The sequence below is a fragment of the Corythoichthys intestinalis genome, chromosome 5, assembly GCF_030265065.1.
Source record: "Corythoichthys intestinalis isolate RoL2023-P3 chromosome 5, ASM3026506v1, whole genome shotgun sequence".
Lineage (NCBI taxonomy): Eukaryota > Metazoa > Chordata > Actinopteri > Syngnathiformes > Syngnathidae > Corythoichthys > Corythoichthys intestinalis.
Genome location: NC_080399.1, coordinates 17,830,245 through 17,845,943, shown reverse-complemented (window position 1 = coordinate 17,845,943; position 15,699 = coordinate 17,830,245). Strand labels below are relative to the sequence as shown.

Below are 15,699 nucleotides of genomic sequence, written 5' to 3'. Positions count from 1 at the left end.
GCTGTAATTAACTCGATTAAAAATTGTAATCGTTTGACAGCCCTAATATATACATATACTTTTAAAAATATATATTTTAACTTAACATTATACTTCTGTTCCAATCTGCGAATGTTTTGAAAAATAAAAATCCTGTTCAATTCAAAAAAAATTTTTTTTTTTTTTTTTTAAACCCAGATATCTTAAAGTAACACATTTTCGAGCTGTGATTGCAATACCGCGATACAGTGAAACCGTGATATTTTGGCTTAAGTTTATCATACTGTCAGAATATCATACCGGCACATGCCTAGTATATACAGTATGTCACAAAGCTCAAGGTCTGCACGTACCTATCTTGTTAATGAAAGCGACTCATGAAATGAAATTAGGATGTGTACTATGGTCAATGATGATTATGTTGGAATAGGGCTCTTTGGTACCTTTAGTCATCCGAATGAAATCACTGCTGCTCTGACCTTTTTTCATGTTAGTCTATATTACTGCTGCATTGAACTTTCTTGTTTCCTATCTGGTGTTCTTCTGTCTACTGCACTCCACGTTTTATGTATTTATTTTTTTATTTTTTAACCTATCCTGGTAAGCTGCCTCACAGTCTGAACAGTTTGAATGTCTCACATGGGAGTTATATGATAAACTCCCATTTAGTGCTGTAACGATTAATCAATTAACTCGAGTAATTTGATTAGAAAACATTTTTTGAATCAAATTTTGCTGCTTCGAGTATAGGTTTAATTAGAGTGGAGTTGTAATGGTTTGTTTTGAAAGTGTTTGCATTTAGTTTTATTGATTTGGTCAGATACACTGCCCCCTGGTGGCAACAGTGAATATGATATAACTCATTTAACATGGCTGAATCCAGCTGCTCCCCGTCGAGACCAACGTAAGGTAGGTTTTGTTTGCACTAATGTTTTTTTTAAATTTTTTAAATTTATTTATTTTTATATATATATATATATATATACATTCGTCATTTAGTTTTTAGGTATATTTAGCCATTTTTTGTGGGAATACTGTATATGTTGGAACGATTTGTTAAGAGCATTGTTAAAAAAAAAATAATATATATATATATATTTATATATATATATATATATATATGTATAGCATTTAAGCTAGCCGACTTTTGTTATGTAAGTTAGCCAATTGTTTTTTTGTTCTACTTAGATCCTCATTCATTTTTTTTTTTAAACCGTTTGAGGCTAAGCACAGGTATTTTATTTTTAAATGAAGGTCCAACTCTGCATACTTTGAAGAAACACTTGGGAATTTTATTTTGTATTCGCATTTAATGCTCTTTTGAAAGTGCTATCTTAGCAATCCTTCATTTTACATCTCCGAAAATCTATTCTGCAATGCATTAAATGTTCCTAATCCGATTACTCGATTATTCAAACTAACTAATTGATAGATTAATCGACTACTAAAATAATTGAAAGCTGCAGCCCTACTCCCACTGTGGTTGTTCATTCAGTTTATTTATTAGGAGAGGGCAGCAAACAGGAAAAGGTTATGGGGGACAGAAAGGAAGGAAGCAGACAGTAGTGCAGTACTTCACTCCACATGTGATCACATGAAGACTAACTGATCAACACATAGTAACACAATGGATAGTCGTGGTAATATATGCAGTATACTGTGTTGGTGGTATTGCAATTTTGGAAAATCAGATGGGGATAGCACTCTCCACAGGCCTGTGCATCAATCTTTCTGGTATTAAATCTGAAATGCAGTTTTACGTGTTGGTACTCAGTAGTATAACATGCATTGAAAATAAAAACTTGGAATGAAAACTTGGAAAGGTTCAGATACTGTGCAACTTAAGAATAAATTCTGAAATATCTGAAATCACATTGTGGCTTTAAATGTTCGCAAAGTGCTGTGCATTTATTTTACTTCCCCAGATGGCCAACTTGACAGGTTTTGACCTCCATCAGGGACAGTGCAACATAACACTGTTTGTACGTGGAAAATCCTCAATGATGGACGTGTGTGCGTGTGCATGCAAGTGTGTTGCTGACCCATCTCTGGCTCACACACGGTCTAACTAAACTCTGAGGAAATGACAGGCCTGGAAATGAATTTGTGTCTATTTGCGCCTTTCTAATATGGAAATTCACCTGTTTGCATTTTTTTCTGTGTAACTGATCCTTGGCAATTTGCTGAAATCATTTTTTTTTTCCCTAAAATATTGCACCAAAGCTCTGTCTGAATAATAGAGAGCAGTCATATCATCTCTCATCTCACATCACTTTTTCCCACACCAGGTATGGACACACATGTCGGCTCGCAGAGAGAGCCTTCCTCCGCAGCGGGAAGCTAGCCATGTCTCGCTAAGACCATCATCAGGACTTCCTCTGAGAACTCCCTGCCCTTTGTGGACCCTCCATTGGCTCCATCTCTGAAGTTTGGAAGCAACATGGGAGAGAGACGGGCACGCTCCTTCCATATGACGTGCCACCTACAGCGGGACTATGGGACAAGGCTGGGGGGTCCCTTCGCCAGATACAGCCCCAATGGCTATGCTGGGACCAGTCTGAGTCTAGACCAGGAGATGGAAGCTGACGATTCTCCAGCCGTGGTTGCCGAGAACGAGGCCTCCATGCCCAACAGCAGCCTTTACTCTCCTGTTTCACTGGAACTGGACCCCAGTGCGGTAAATAATGGATCAGACGTCCGCCACTGCTCGACGGCTAAAGACACGGCCCTGCAGATCGCACACGGCCAGCTCCCCGTCGCTTCGGCGCCTCTGCCGCAGTCCAGCTGGCTGCACCACCACCAAAAAGAGTTCCAGCGGCCGTACGTCAAGACGAGCATGCAGGGCGATGTTTACAACTTCCTCGAGAGACCTGCTGGGCTCAAGTGTTTCCTCTACCACTTCCTTGTGTAAGTTGCACTTTTACCTTAAACTCGGCATACATCTGCACCACTTAGGGTACAAGTAGGGTTGTCAAAAGTATTGAATAGTATTGATACTGAAATGTTTTATGCAGAGTTAAGCTATTTGATTGCAAAGTATCGATATTTAGTTCTATTCATCTATTTGTTTTTGAACTGCAACAGGTTACCAGAATTGTTTTTGTCTTGGGAGAAATTTAATTTTGAACTTCTTTTGATAGCAATGGAGGATATTTTAGCATTTTCCTTGTTAATAATAACTAAAAGAAATCATTCATAATTATTTTAAAACGGGTACTTTCACAGGTAACTCTAAAAATTTGGAACTAGAGGTGCAACAATTAATCGATTAGCAAATTAATCGACAACTATTTTGGTAACCAATTAATCGTTTAGGACCTTCTTCACCTTAAACTTGTCTAGATTCTTGAAATTATAACATACATATAACTTCTCAGTTGTAAATATTACCAGATTTCTTCATTATATTTTTGTTAAGTCATAGTAAGACATGAACAAAAATCTGCTTTTACTTTGGAAAACAACAATTTTCGGACATCTTACTGTCTAAACTAGCTTCTTAAAAAGGCTGCAACAACTAATCGATTAAATCGATTGATAAATTAGTTGCCAGCGAATTTGATAATCGATACAGTTGTAGACTACAATTAAGTCAGGAGCTGTAATAAAATATTTTTGACGGAAATAGTCATCCATTTTTTCTTTATTGTTACTTACAACATGCCTAAAACAACTTCAAGGTAAATTGTGAAGGTAGTTTTGGACATTTATCCAATTAATCGTTAAATTAATCGTCTGATTAATTGATTATGAAAATAATTGTTAGTTGCAGCCCTAATTTGAACATGGAAAAGTTATTTAATTTTGGCAATTTAACAGAGAAGATGAAACTAATAAAACGTTATTGAGCCAGAAATACATTGTTTTGCATTTTATGTCAAATATAGTATCGAATTTGGCATCGAAGATTTTTTGTGTATCGATATCAAGCGGAAAATTTTAGTATCATGACATACAAGATGTTATTTTGTCATTAAATAATGATAATTTTTCAGACCAAATATATTTCTGGTTCGGGTGAGTAAAGCTAGGGGGTTAATATCAGGGTTTAGTAATGTAGAATTAGTTTGAAAACTCTTTCTAACAGGTTAGAATGAATTGTTTTGTGTGCTTTTTGGATACCTCTGCTTAAAGGGAAAGTTCAGAATTTTTTACACAAGGCTTAATCTTCGAGTCAGCGGAGGTTTAATTAGTCACTTAATTATTACTGACAGTTAGTTAAATATTTATTACTTTTAGGGCTCCGGAGTGGCTAAGCTAGCGCGAATCAATGGGTCCGTCCTAGCATGTCAATAAAATAACAACATATGCATGCATGAAAATCACCGATGACCCATGCAATCTATAGTGTTGGCTATGTTTCAGGATTAAGTTATTAAAATTTACCATTGCATGTCGATAACTGTAGTATGAATAGCAACATTTGGAATCCAGCAGCTCTGTAGGTACCAGGGTGCAGAGCGGAGTGATGTTTTTTTCCATCGGTGTGTTTATGTCATAGTCAGTAGCAAGTATCCACAGTATTGTTCCTCGTTCTTCAGAGGGAATTTGTGGAAACGCTCATTTGCCCATTTCTTCTGTCTGTTTCCACAGACTCTAAATGCACGTTTCACTATTTTGCCGTTCTTCAGTCAAGACTCCGTAGACTGATGCTGCATTCGATGAAGGTGTGAAGTCAGAATATAAGACGCTGCCCGTTGAAAAGCAGACCGTCAATAGTAAAACTAAAAGAGGCAGTTAACAGTGTGTTCTATTTACCTTAGCCATCGTTTTTGCTCCACTATTTGATTGCTTACGAGAAGGCAGGTTTGTTGCTGGAGGTCAACATTTCTTTTGATGACCAAAATAAAAAAACGCTTGGAACGCTTTGAGGTCGCAACTGGCACCATCCGAGTGGGATAAGTCTGACTTCCCACCTTCCTCGAATGCAGCGTGAGCATGAGTGGCCGAAGCACTCCTCTCTATTGAGGAGTATAAAAACAGTCCTGCAGAAATAAATGAATTACCGCAGTTTGGTGTGACATTGTTTTCCCCACATGGGTATTTTTAACAATGATCTGCATTTTGAATTTATTTGACTTAGATCTGTTAATATCATTTTTATTGGCATGCTAGGATGGGATGGGACCACTGACTTAAGCTAGCTTAGCCACTCCAGAGCCCTTAAATTAATAAATAACTAACAAATTGCACGGAATTTGTTGAAATCAACTCTACTGACTAATGAAACCCCCGCTAACTCGAAGATTAAGCCTAATGTCAAAAATGCTGAACTTCCTTTTCAAGTTTCATAACATTGCAGCCCAAATCAAGATACTGCTTGCCCATCCTTCCTGTATGAACTACATGATCTGTATCATTGAAAAAAATAGAAATACACAGAAGTGATTGAGAGTTAAATCAGTACCTGACTGAGAAAGGATTTCTTCTAACTGAGCAGGTGTGCTAATTGTTTTGGCCATTCGTTGTGTATTAACGTCTATCCTGTGTCCGTCATCTGCAGCCCTCTGCTGTTAATTACATCTTGTACAGTATTAGGTTCTGGCTTCCAGTAACAGAAGTAGTGTGTGTGTGTCGTGCTTGTTTAAAGTGGCCGTCAGAAGCAGGTCAGTGTGATCTGGTCAACCATAGACAGCACCTCTTGCCGAGTCCGAGCTTCCGCCGTCTTGTTCCGCTTCGGCCTGCTATCAACAAATGGGGAGCCTCATGCATGAAACATGGAGGTGTTTGTGTGTGCGTTTGTGAAGTTGACCTGCAATTGGAGCGCAATGACCTGAACTTAAAAGACAGCTTACATAAAGCGTTCAATTAAATGTCACCTAGAAGCTTTCCTTTATTGGTGTGAAGATGTCTGGTGTTTGAGTTGTTTGAACAATATGGTATTGGCTGGGCCACCAAAGGTTGAACTTTGCCTTTTTTACCAAATGAGATTGATTTAAACATATGCCAGCACTGTCCCGCTAAAGAAAACGTAACAGTAGTAATGTAGCAACCATTTGGATTCCCACATTATGTCTGTGTGGAGGGTAATGCCTTTATCTCGGTCATTGTCGGGTTTGCACGTAGCATGGTGCTGACCTGGCTGCTAGTGTCTCACTTTAACAGGATGCGTGTGGATTAGAGCTGCTGTTATTCCACATGTATACTGAACTGGGAATAGGCCTACTGACCATTTGTTTCTCTCACATGAACTTTGGTAGGAAAAAAATGGTAAAAAAGGGCAACATTTTTAAATTCTGGTATTTTTTTTTTTCTTATCAATGTTAAATTTGAAACGTGATGGCTTTGGTCTTAACTAGATGTTAAGTGGCATTACACATTACACCTTTACATGCATGAATTACAACTTTTTCTGGTACCCTTTAAGGGCACTCATTTAACTCACTGGTTGCCATTGACAGCGCTAGACGTCCAATCCATTTTAACTGTTAAAATGAATTGGATGAGCATTCGTGGTGAGTCCTCCTTGCCTGGTATAGACTCTACTCACCAACGTCACAGAATGACGTGTCGCTGTATCCGGCCGCCATATTGTTCGTCAGTGTTTATCCGTATTCTCAATGGTTTCAATTTTTCGCGCAATTTATAGTGCAATTCATGGAAACCCCGGTGCTTTCAGACGCTGTAAACTCATTGGATGCGTTGCATAAAAGACGTTATGTGGAAAAGCTTCAGTCTATCCATTCGCCAGATCCATATTTGATGCCTAAATCGATATTTTTCGACCCGCTGTCTTCGCCCTCTCTGCCTGACATCTGCTACCCTGATATCTACAACTACCTTGTCCACACAAAATCAGCCTATTCTCACGAAAGTTTGAAAAACTGTAAGAGCAGCACTCTAAGCAACATTACCCCGTGTGACCCTTTACTTCCAATTTTCTAAAATGGCGACAATCAATAAAAAAAAAGTTGACTGCGATGGCCGACGCTTCAAGGATAGGTGGATATTGGACTATTTCTTCAATAAAACACGCAACAACTGTGTCTGCCTCATTTGCAAAGAGACAGTCACTGTTTTCAAAGAGTTCGATGTGACGTGATAATGATATTACCGAACAAGACACGCTGACATGCACGACATTACAGGGAAGATACGCAGCAAGAAATTATAGCAACTTGAAGCTAGTTTCATTTCACAGCAGCAGTATTTCGCAAGAGCCCGAGTGTCGAAAGAGAATGCCACAAAGACGAGATTGTTGAAATTATGAATAAAAAAAAATAACAAAGCAAATGTGACACACAGAAGAGATTGCTAAAATTTGTTTAAATATTTAGTTCTATGTAAATCAGCCAAGGTAGCCCCCCGCATTTTACCACACCAAATCCGGCCCCCTTTGCAAAAGGTTTGGACACACCTGTTCAAATGATGATCCGTAGATGAGGCCAGCTTCTTTCACTTGGTACCAGCTAAATATTATTCAAAATATAATGATGGTGGAAGAAATAAGCATCTTGAATTTGAAACTGTATGTTGTCGGCGATTAGCCTCGCAATGATCTAATTGTGGTTGTCAGCCCAAAACCCTCTAAATATATATTAAATGCATCTTACCAGATATAAAATGACAACTACATAATCTGTGGTGATCGTTTGGTGCCCAGTTTTCTCGTCGAATTGCAGCAGTCCATCTCGCTCTCCTCTCCGGGTCTCTCGGAATACGGTAGAATTTCAAGTCTCTCCGTCTATGTTCTCTGTTACTGCAACCAACCGCCACACACGCCTTCACCATTATGATTATTAATGTTAACGAGCAGAAAAACACGCCATAATAGGAGGAATTTACGTAGCGGTAATGCGTAAACACGACGACCTGACGGACAATATGGCGCGGAGGCGTGGTTGTGACGTCATGTGAGTAGGGTCTATACCAGACTCACTGCTGTTCCAGCGATTGAGTCGGGCGACCATCCGGCGGATCAAATTCCGAGGGCGGAGCAAGCCACAGCGGAGTGGACCAATCAGCGACGGGCATACGTGACGTCGTTAAAGCGACAAGTAATTAGCGTGAGCGGAGAATGGAGAAGTTTATTCAACATGGCTAGCGCGTGCCATGTTGACTGTTGTCAAGGACTTTTTTCGATGTGTTTTTGGCCATTTAAAACTGGTTTTACCGCGGACTGGAACATATTCTCGGCTCTCCCGTTCGCCATCTGTGTTGTTGTAGAGACGACTTTCGGCGCGCAAGAGGGACGTTACTCGTTAAGAACACGTCACGCAAATAAACGAATCTGATTGGACGATTGATTTTGTACCTTGCTCGAGAGGCTGTTAATGGGCTGGGTCCCGGACTATTTCTCACAGTGTTTGAAAAATACAGTGAGAATAGTCTGGCTGTGCCAGGCAACAGTCCTCCCATTTTAAATAAATTGGACGTCTATCGCTGTCAATTGCAAAAGGAGTTAAATACTATGAAAAAAAATAATAAATACAACTACAGACGCACTTGGGCCCGTAACCTGAGTGTATTTCTGTTTTTATGCATTTTCATTTCTTTAATTTAGCTTTTATCAGCACTTTATTAAATCATAAATATATTTGTAACTATATAAAGGTAAAATAAAAAAATACAAAATTATTAATAGTACAAAAAATATAATAATAAGTTATAATAATAGTTTTTTTTAATGACCAAAAATAGTTACAGTGAGGAAAATATGTATCTGAACACCCTTGGATTTTGCAAGTGCGAATTTAACTAACTAAAATTCTCCCACTTAGAAACGATGGGCGGGTTTGGACGACCAGGACGCATCAGCAGTGCAAAACTGAGCCTGAAGTGAGAAGGAGGGGAATATTTATTTAAATTTTTTTTTTTTTTTACTTTATTCACTTTATTACTTAGATCTTTAAATCTCATAGTACTCTGTATAATGACAAAAAAGGTTTTCAATTCTATTCTATTCTATTTCTATTCTATTCTATTTAGTACAAGCCTTTAAATTATTATATTTTACCTTAATGGAAACACCAAGTTACCTCTTCTTATGAGTGCTTCATTACTGATGAACCCTGCAATAACTGAGGCTCAAATGTTACACCATGACAAAGGAGTGAGAACCTGAGCCTGTCTGTCATTTCAATTGATAGCCTCCATTTAAGTGACTATCACTTGTTGGTCCCGACAGCAGGGGACCGTCCTTTCACCGGGCAGTTTGAAATGCCATTTTCACAATTCGCAATCCAATCTTTGCAAATTGCTGTCGCAGCATCTCCGTGTAAACTGCCTGTCAAGACTCATGACAGCCCATAATAGACCCGCTTTGTGTTAGGATGGCACAAATGCAAACAAGTGGTTGTTTAAGTCGTCACTAAAGCATGGATCGGCTGCATTTTCCACTGGCAATGCAGACACGGACTACTGTAGATACTTTTTAACAAATGCATTATATTTAACTCATTGCCTGCCATTGAAAAGGACAAACTTCGGATTCATTTAAAGGGGTCCTCGCACTGAAAGACTTGCAGTCGCTAATAAGCCACAATTGTTGTCTTATGCTAAAATATGTTATTAGAAACTAGGCCTGTCGCGATAACAAATTTTAGTGGGCGATAAATTATATCATAAATTATTGCTATATGCGATATTATTGCCCCCCCCCCCCAAAATAAATTTTTTTTGAGCGTTTATTTATTTATTTATTGTCATCATCATCTGTATCATTGACAGTTGCAAGATGTGATATGAGCAACCCGAAAAAAACGAAGAAAAGACAAGGGCTGACGAGAGAAGCATATGCTTATCAAGTCCCATCCCCTTTTAACCGATTTACAATAACAAAGTGAGAATACAGTATATATTAATAGATCAAGTACACCCATTTAAACGCAATAAATGTTTACTTTTAAATTAAAAAATACCTTTTAAGAAATCACAACTAAAAACAATAGACCATGCCTCTTTCAAGTAAAAGACAACAGTATTAATACCACACAGAAACACGTAATAAATAGCTTTTTTCAACAAAAAATGAAATTGCACTTAATAACTGAAGCATTTAGGCACATAGGTATAAAGTTGCAGTAACAGTAATTGCACTTCAACAACAACAGAGGAAAAATAGACTAATTAAGTAGCAGTAACACAAATTTGGCTCCCAAAGGTATCAAATATCATTTAACAGAGGTAAAACGGTCTCATTTCTTCCGCAATGTAGCGTACTTCACTTTCTGTGAGGGAACGCTATTTTGCGCGGTGTCGTCTGTATTTCTCACATCAAGCGAATACCTCTAATTGTCAATTAACGTGATGAGGAGGCTCCGCTTGTTGCGATGCAGTTTTCTTACTAAGCAGTGAAAACTGGAGAGGATGATAGTGTTTCGAATGAGCATGTAGATTTATTCTGTTGGCCATCTTTGTTGAAAATACCTCGAGAAACATTTTGCAGACTGGTTCGTCCTCTTCCTCATTCCGCTCGCTCATTGCTGTGCGCCACCAGTGCACTCGGCCCTGCCTCCATCCATTAAATGACGGTCACTCAAACTCAAATGTATAAAACGAACATACCCAGAAGTCAATAAAACAGTGGCACAAGGAAGCTGAACTTTAAACAGCGCTGTCAAGCACGTCTGCCACACATCTGCCGCAAGCGCGTGCCTCACGCGCGCACGTGCACGCGAGGCGATAAATCGCAGCAGGAAAATTACCGTCTTCATTTTTATATACCGCGCGATAAATGGAATTATTGCATATTGCGACAGGCTTATTAGAAACACTTAAAATGTTGCTATTGATTTAAAAATCTATAATATTTAGTACATATTACAACCTACGGAGGGTGCCAACTGCCATGTTTTATGCGCACAATGGACGTTCATGGTGATGATGTTCAGTGAGGATCTCTGAATGATCCAATGTTGTCCTAAATGACCGATGATGATAAATAGAATCCACCTGTGTGTAATCAAGTCTCCGTATAAATGCACCTGCTCTGTGATAGTCTCAGGGTTCTGTTTCAAGTGCAGAGAGCATTATGAAAACCAAGGAACACACCAGGCAGGTCCGAGATACTGTTGTGGAGAAGTTTAAAGCCGGATTTGGATACAAAAAGATTTTCCAAGCTTTAAACATCTCAAGGAGCACTGTGCAAGCCATCATATTGAAATGGAAGAAGCATCAGACCACTGCAAATCTACCAAGACCCGGCCGTCCTTCCAAACTTTCTTCTCAAACAAGGAGAAAACTGATCAGAGATGCAGCCAAGAGGCCCATGATCACTCTGGATGAACTGCAGAGATCTACAGCTGAGGTGGGAGAGTCTGTCCATAGGACAACAATCAGTCGTACACTGCACAAATCTGGCCTTTATGGAAGAGTGGCAAGAAGAAAGCCATTTCTCAAAGATATCCATAAAAAGTCTCGTTTAAAGTTTGCCACAAGCCACCTGGGAGACACACCAAACATGTGGAAGAAGGTGCTCTGGTCAGATGAAACCAAAATTGAACTTTTTGGCCACAATGCAAAACGATATGTTTGGCGTAAAAGTAACACAGCTCATCACCCTGAACACACTATCCCCACTGTCAAACATGGTGGTGGCAGCATCATGGTTTGGGCCTGCTTTTCTTCAGCAGGGACAGGGAAGATGGTTAAAATTGACGGGAAGATGGATGCAGCCAAATACAGGAACATTCTGGAAGAAAACCTGTTGGTATCTGCACAAGACCTGAGACTGGGACGGAGATTTATCTTCCAACAGGACAATGATCCAAAACATAAAGCCAAATCTACAATGGAATGGTTCAAAAATAAACGTATCCAGGTGTTAGAATGGCCAAGTCAAAGTCCAGACCTGAATCCAATCGAGAATCTGTGGAAAGAGCTGAAGACTGCTGTTCACAAACACTCTCCATCCAACCTCACTGAGCTCGAGCTGTTTTGCAAGGAATAATGGGCAAGAATGTCAGTCTCTCGATGTGCAAAACTGATAGAAACATACCCCAAGCGACTTGCAGCTGTAATTGGAGCAAAAGGTGGCGCTACAAAGTATTAACGCAAGGGGGCCGAATAATATTGCACGCCCCACTTTTCAGTTTTTTATTTGTTAAAAAAGTTTAAATCATCCAATAAATGTTGTTCCACTTCACGATTGTGTCCCACTTGTTGTTGATTCTTGACAAAAAATTAAATTTTTATATCTTTATGTTTGAAGCCTGAAATGTGGCGAAAGGTTGCAAGGTTCAAGGGGGCCGAATACTTTTGCAAGGCACTGTATCGACGGTGCTGTCATACTAATTAATGTTCCACTCGGGTTTAGATTGAAAAGGCTGAACAGATGAGACTTTTGTCGCTAGAGACATACTCTTGAAGCCTGGCATGTAGTGACATCACCGCTCTGCCACGTCAACAACAATGGCGACCTCCAAGTTAAACTAATTTTACAAATTGTATAAAACCAAAAACATCAAGAGGGGTTTTAATATCAAATTATTTGAACTCATAATAACGTTTATCTTAACTTTTAGGACTACAAGTCTTGGTTCCCTCTAAACTGGAAGGACTGGCTGTGCATAACTGTTTTGGTGCAATTGACAGCGCTACGCATCCAATCCATTTTGACTAGGAGGGCTTGCAGCAATCATTGGCTGCGATTGTCTTTATGTCAAAATGGACTGCATGTCTAGCGCCGTCAATAACAGTCGATAAATGAAATAAGTGCTCTATAAAACGTTAAAAATGTCAGAAGTCTCCAGATGTTTCACACTCCTTCTTAGACCATAACTACATGACACCATCTCTTGCATTTTAGTAACACTGGTCTTAATCTTACATAAATTGTGTCCAAGATTTAAGAGATTGCGTGCTGACGCATATGGCCAACCAGGGCCCGAGATCATATTTGGACACTCTCTTTGAGTCTTTTACATAACTGAATAGAACAAACTGTACAGTTATGATTCCTAAATGCCCTCCAACTGAAAGCCTAATCCAACCCTACAATTTACTTCTATTCCTCATCCACAGGTTCTTTATTCTATGGTACTGCTGTAAGAAAGACTAAGCAAAGACAAAGCCATGCCAATCTTTAGCGTTTTAATAATCACAAAGGTCAGTTATAGATATTGACGTCATGAAACGCTAAATAGTAGACGTCACACCTGTCCATCCAAGTTAAAATGCAGACATCCAGCTGTTGTCTGCAATACTTGGTTGTGCTTTGTTTATTTATAACCCTGCAGATTACGGAAATCACCCTCCAGGCTTTAGCCTCCTCCTATGTATTTATGTATGTATGCATGTATGTGGGACTAAACCCATATATTGGATATCTGCTTAGAAGAGATTATCGTCTGTGTGGGTCACTTCCATTTCTTAGCAAGTCATGTGCTCGGGTTTGCTGCTCTTACACAGTGTTTAAAATTATTATTAAATTATTTTTTGGATGAAATTATGGTACATTCGCCTGATTGCAGTGCAGGCAGTACAGGTCCTGCTTTAGAGGGGGTTATTAGCTTTGACATTTGAGTTGAAATTAACCGAAACCATAGCAGAATTAACTTGCAAGCTTAGTCTGTAGTTTGGTAGGCACTATGGTTTAAAAATTAGCCTTCACACTTAAACCAAAATGACCTAAACACTACACATTTGCTTCACAACATCGGTATGCTGGCTTGCTGTGTACCAGGCTTTGGATATTATGTTTACCGTATATTTCGGACTATAAGTCGCAGTTTTTTTCATAGTTTGGCTAGGGGTGCGACTTATACTCAGGAGCGACTTATGTGTGAAATTATTGACACATTATGATATCATTTCACATGTTATTTTGGTGTTTTGGAGTGACAATAATGGTTTGGTAAACTTGTTAGCATGTTTTATATGCTATAGTTATCTGAATAACTCTTAATAACTTTGGCCACGTTCGCGTTCTGCCTTTGGCAATGTGTGTTCAATTGTATTATTGACTTTTTTATATTGAAATGCATGCTTTTAGTTTGTGGTGCTTTCTTGCCCACGTGAGGGCGCACTCGCACTTGTTTACGTGAAGAAGACCGCTCACTCACCAGAAGAAGACGGACAGCCACGCAGCTTGACTGAGTGGGCGAGTTAGCGAGAGAGAAACACAGCTGCAAACCTACGTTCATTGTTTATGCTTGTAAAATATCTCTACAGAGGCAATGCCCGTGTGTATCATCTTTTCTGTTGTTGTTGTGTGTTTTCCACCCGCGATCGGACACTTAAAGCCAGTTTTGTGGCTGTTTGAATGATGTGCTAATGCTAGTGAACGCATGCTAACCGTTTGTGTCATGGCTGTAACAGCACCTAATTATCATTTATTTACGTTGATGCGAACCTGTTTGGTATCGAGGACAAAATTGATTCCGCAAATTATACGGACATCAAGCATCGTCATTTGGGAGTTTAGCTTGCTGTATAGCCAGGACCGAGCCGTAGCGTCCTGGTGAGGACAGTATATTCGCATTTCGTTGTTCATACACTGTACACTTATTCAGCATGTTGTACTCTATTGTATTTTTATATTAAATTGCCTTTCAAGATGACAGATCTGTTCTATGTGTTGGATTTTATCAAGTAAATGTCCCCCATAATGCGACTTATACTCTGGTGCGACTTATATATATTTCTTTTCGTTGGGCATTTTATGGCTGGTGCGACTTATACTCAGGTGCGACTTGTAGTCCAAAAAATACGGTAAATATTCCTACTTTATCAAAGGAAGCGGCTTTCCAAGCAAGCGTACAAGAGTTGATTTCAACAGAATTGAACCTGGTAGGAACCCCTCCTTAGAAGTTAATATGTCAGCTTTACTACATTCCATTTTTCATTCATCGCTCCCTACTACTATGTGAGATGATTTCCCATTCATATCCCAAGTATTGGGCAGACAAGATAATAGCTCAACCAGCATGAAGTATCGGTGCCTCTGGCTGCAGGCTGATGTGCTGTAATCCATCCTTAAGCCCCCCCCCCCCCAGATGGGATGGCGAGAGTTGGACTGTGGGGGTCACGGAGGACTGCTCTGTCACTCACATGCTTGCTGTACAGTCATGGCCAAGGCAATTTGTGCGCTGATTCATGCTTTTGTAGCTCGAATTAAATTGTGAATGAATTTTGCTGAACACTATGAATGTAATTGTCAGTTATGAACATACAGGGTGATCGAAAAGTAACTCCCTATTTCAAAAAATCTTATAATTTATTCAAATGTTTTAATATTGTTCTAATTTTTTGTGTGTGTACCTTGACGTATGGCAAATAAATCTGTGTTGTCATTTTCCCCCCCCAGATCTGTTAATTTGTTGAGATTTGAGAGCCCTACCTACCAAAAAAGACTTTTTCGGGCTACGGGTAAACATTTCTTGAACAACGTGCACTATCCTCAAGTCTCTGGAAGTTGAAGAGTGACGGCTCTTCAGTTATCAGCCAGAGATCCTGTGGTTATGAGTTTTTAATGACAAGTCCTGATTGTCTTAGCCTCAACTTATGCATGTTTTCTTTTAGAGGTTCTCTACCATCTTTGCACTTGAACAACGGATCTCCAAACTAGGTTCAGCCATTTCTGTAGGGCTCTGAAATCTCGAACAAATGAACAGATCTGAAAAGAAAACAAGAACATGAACATACATAGAGAAATTGAGAAATATATTAAAACATTTGAATTATGAAACAGTGAGTTACTTTTCAATCACCCTGTATTTACAATATTTCACACAACTTAGTACAGTCCATACATTTTTGAATACAGTGGAACCTCATTAT

General features: G+C 39.2%; 1 protein-coding gene across 8 annotated transcripts in view; it reads left to right on the top strand.

The window, feature by feature from the left end:
- The window catches only part of kcnq1.2 (potassium voltage-gated channel, KQT-like subfamily, member 1.2), a 430,571-nt gene that overhangs the window by 3,503 nt on the left and 411,369 nt on the right, over nucleotides 1-15,699 (top strand). For all 8 annotated transcript variants that reach the window (XM_057836472.1, XM_057836473.1, XM_057836470.1 and 5 more), the window contains exon 2: nucleotides 2,268-2,886. In XM_057836472.1, coding sequence (XP_057692455.1) covers nucleotides 2,420-2,886 — 467 coding nt within the window. In that variant the 5' untranslated portion in view covers nucleotides 2,268-2,419. The remainder of the gene's footprint in view (nucleotides 1-2,267; nucleotides 2,887-15,699) is intronic.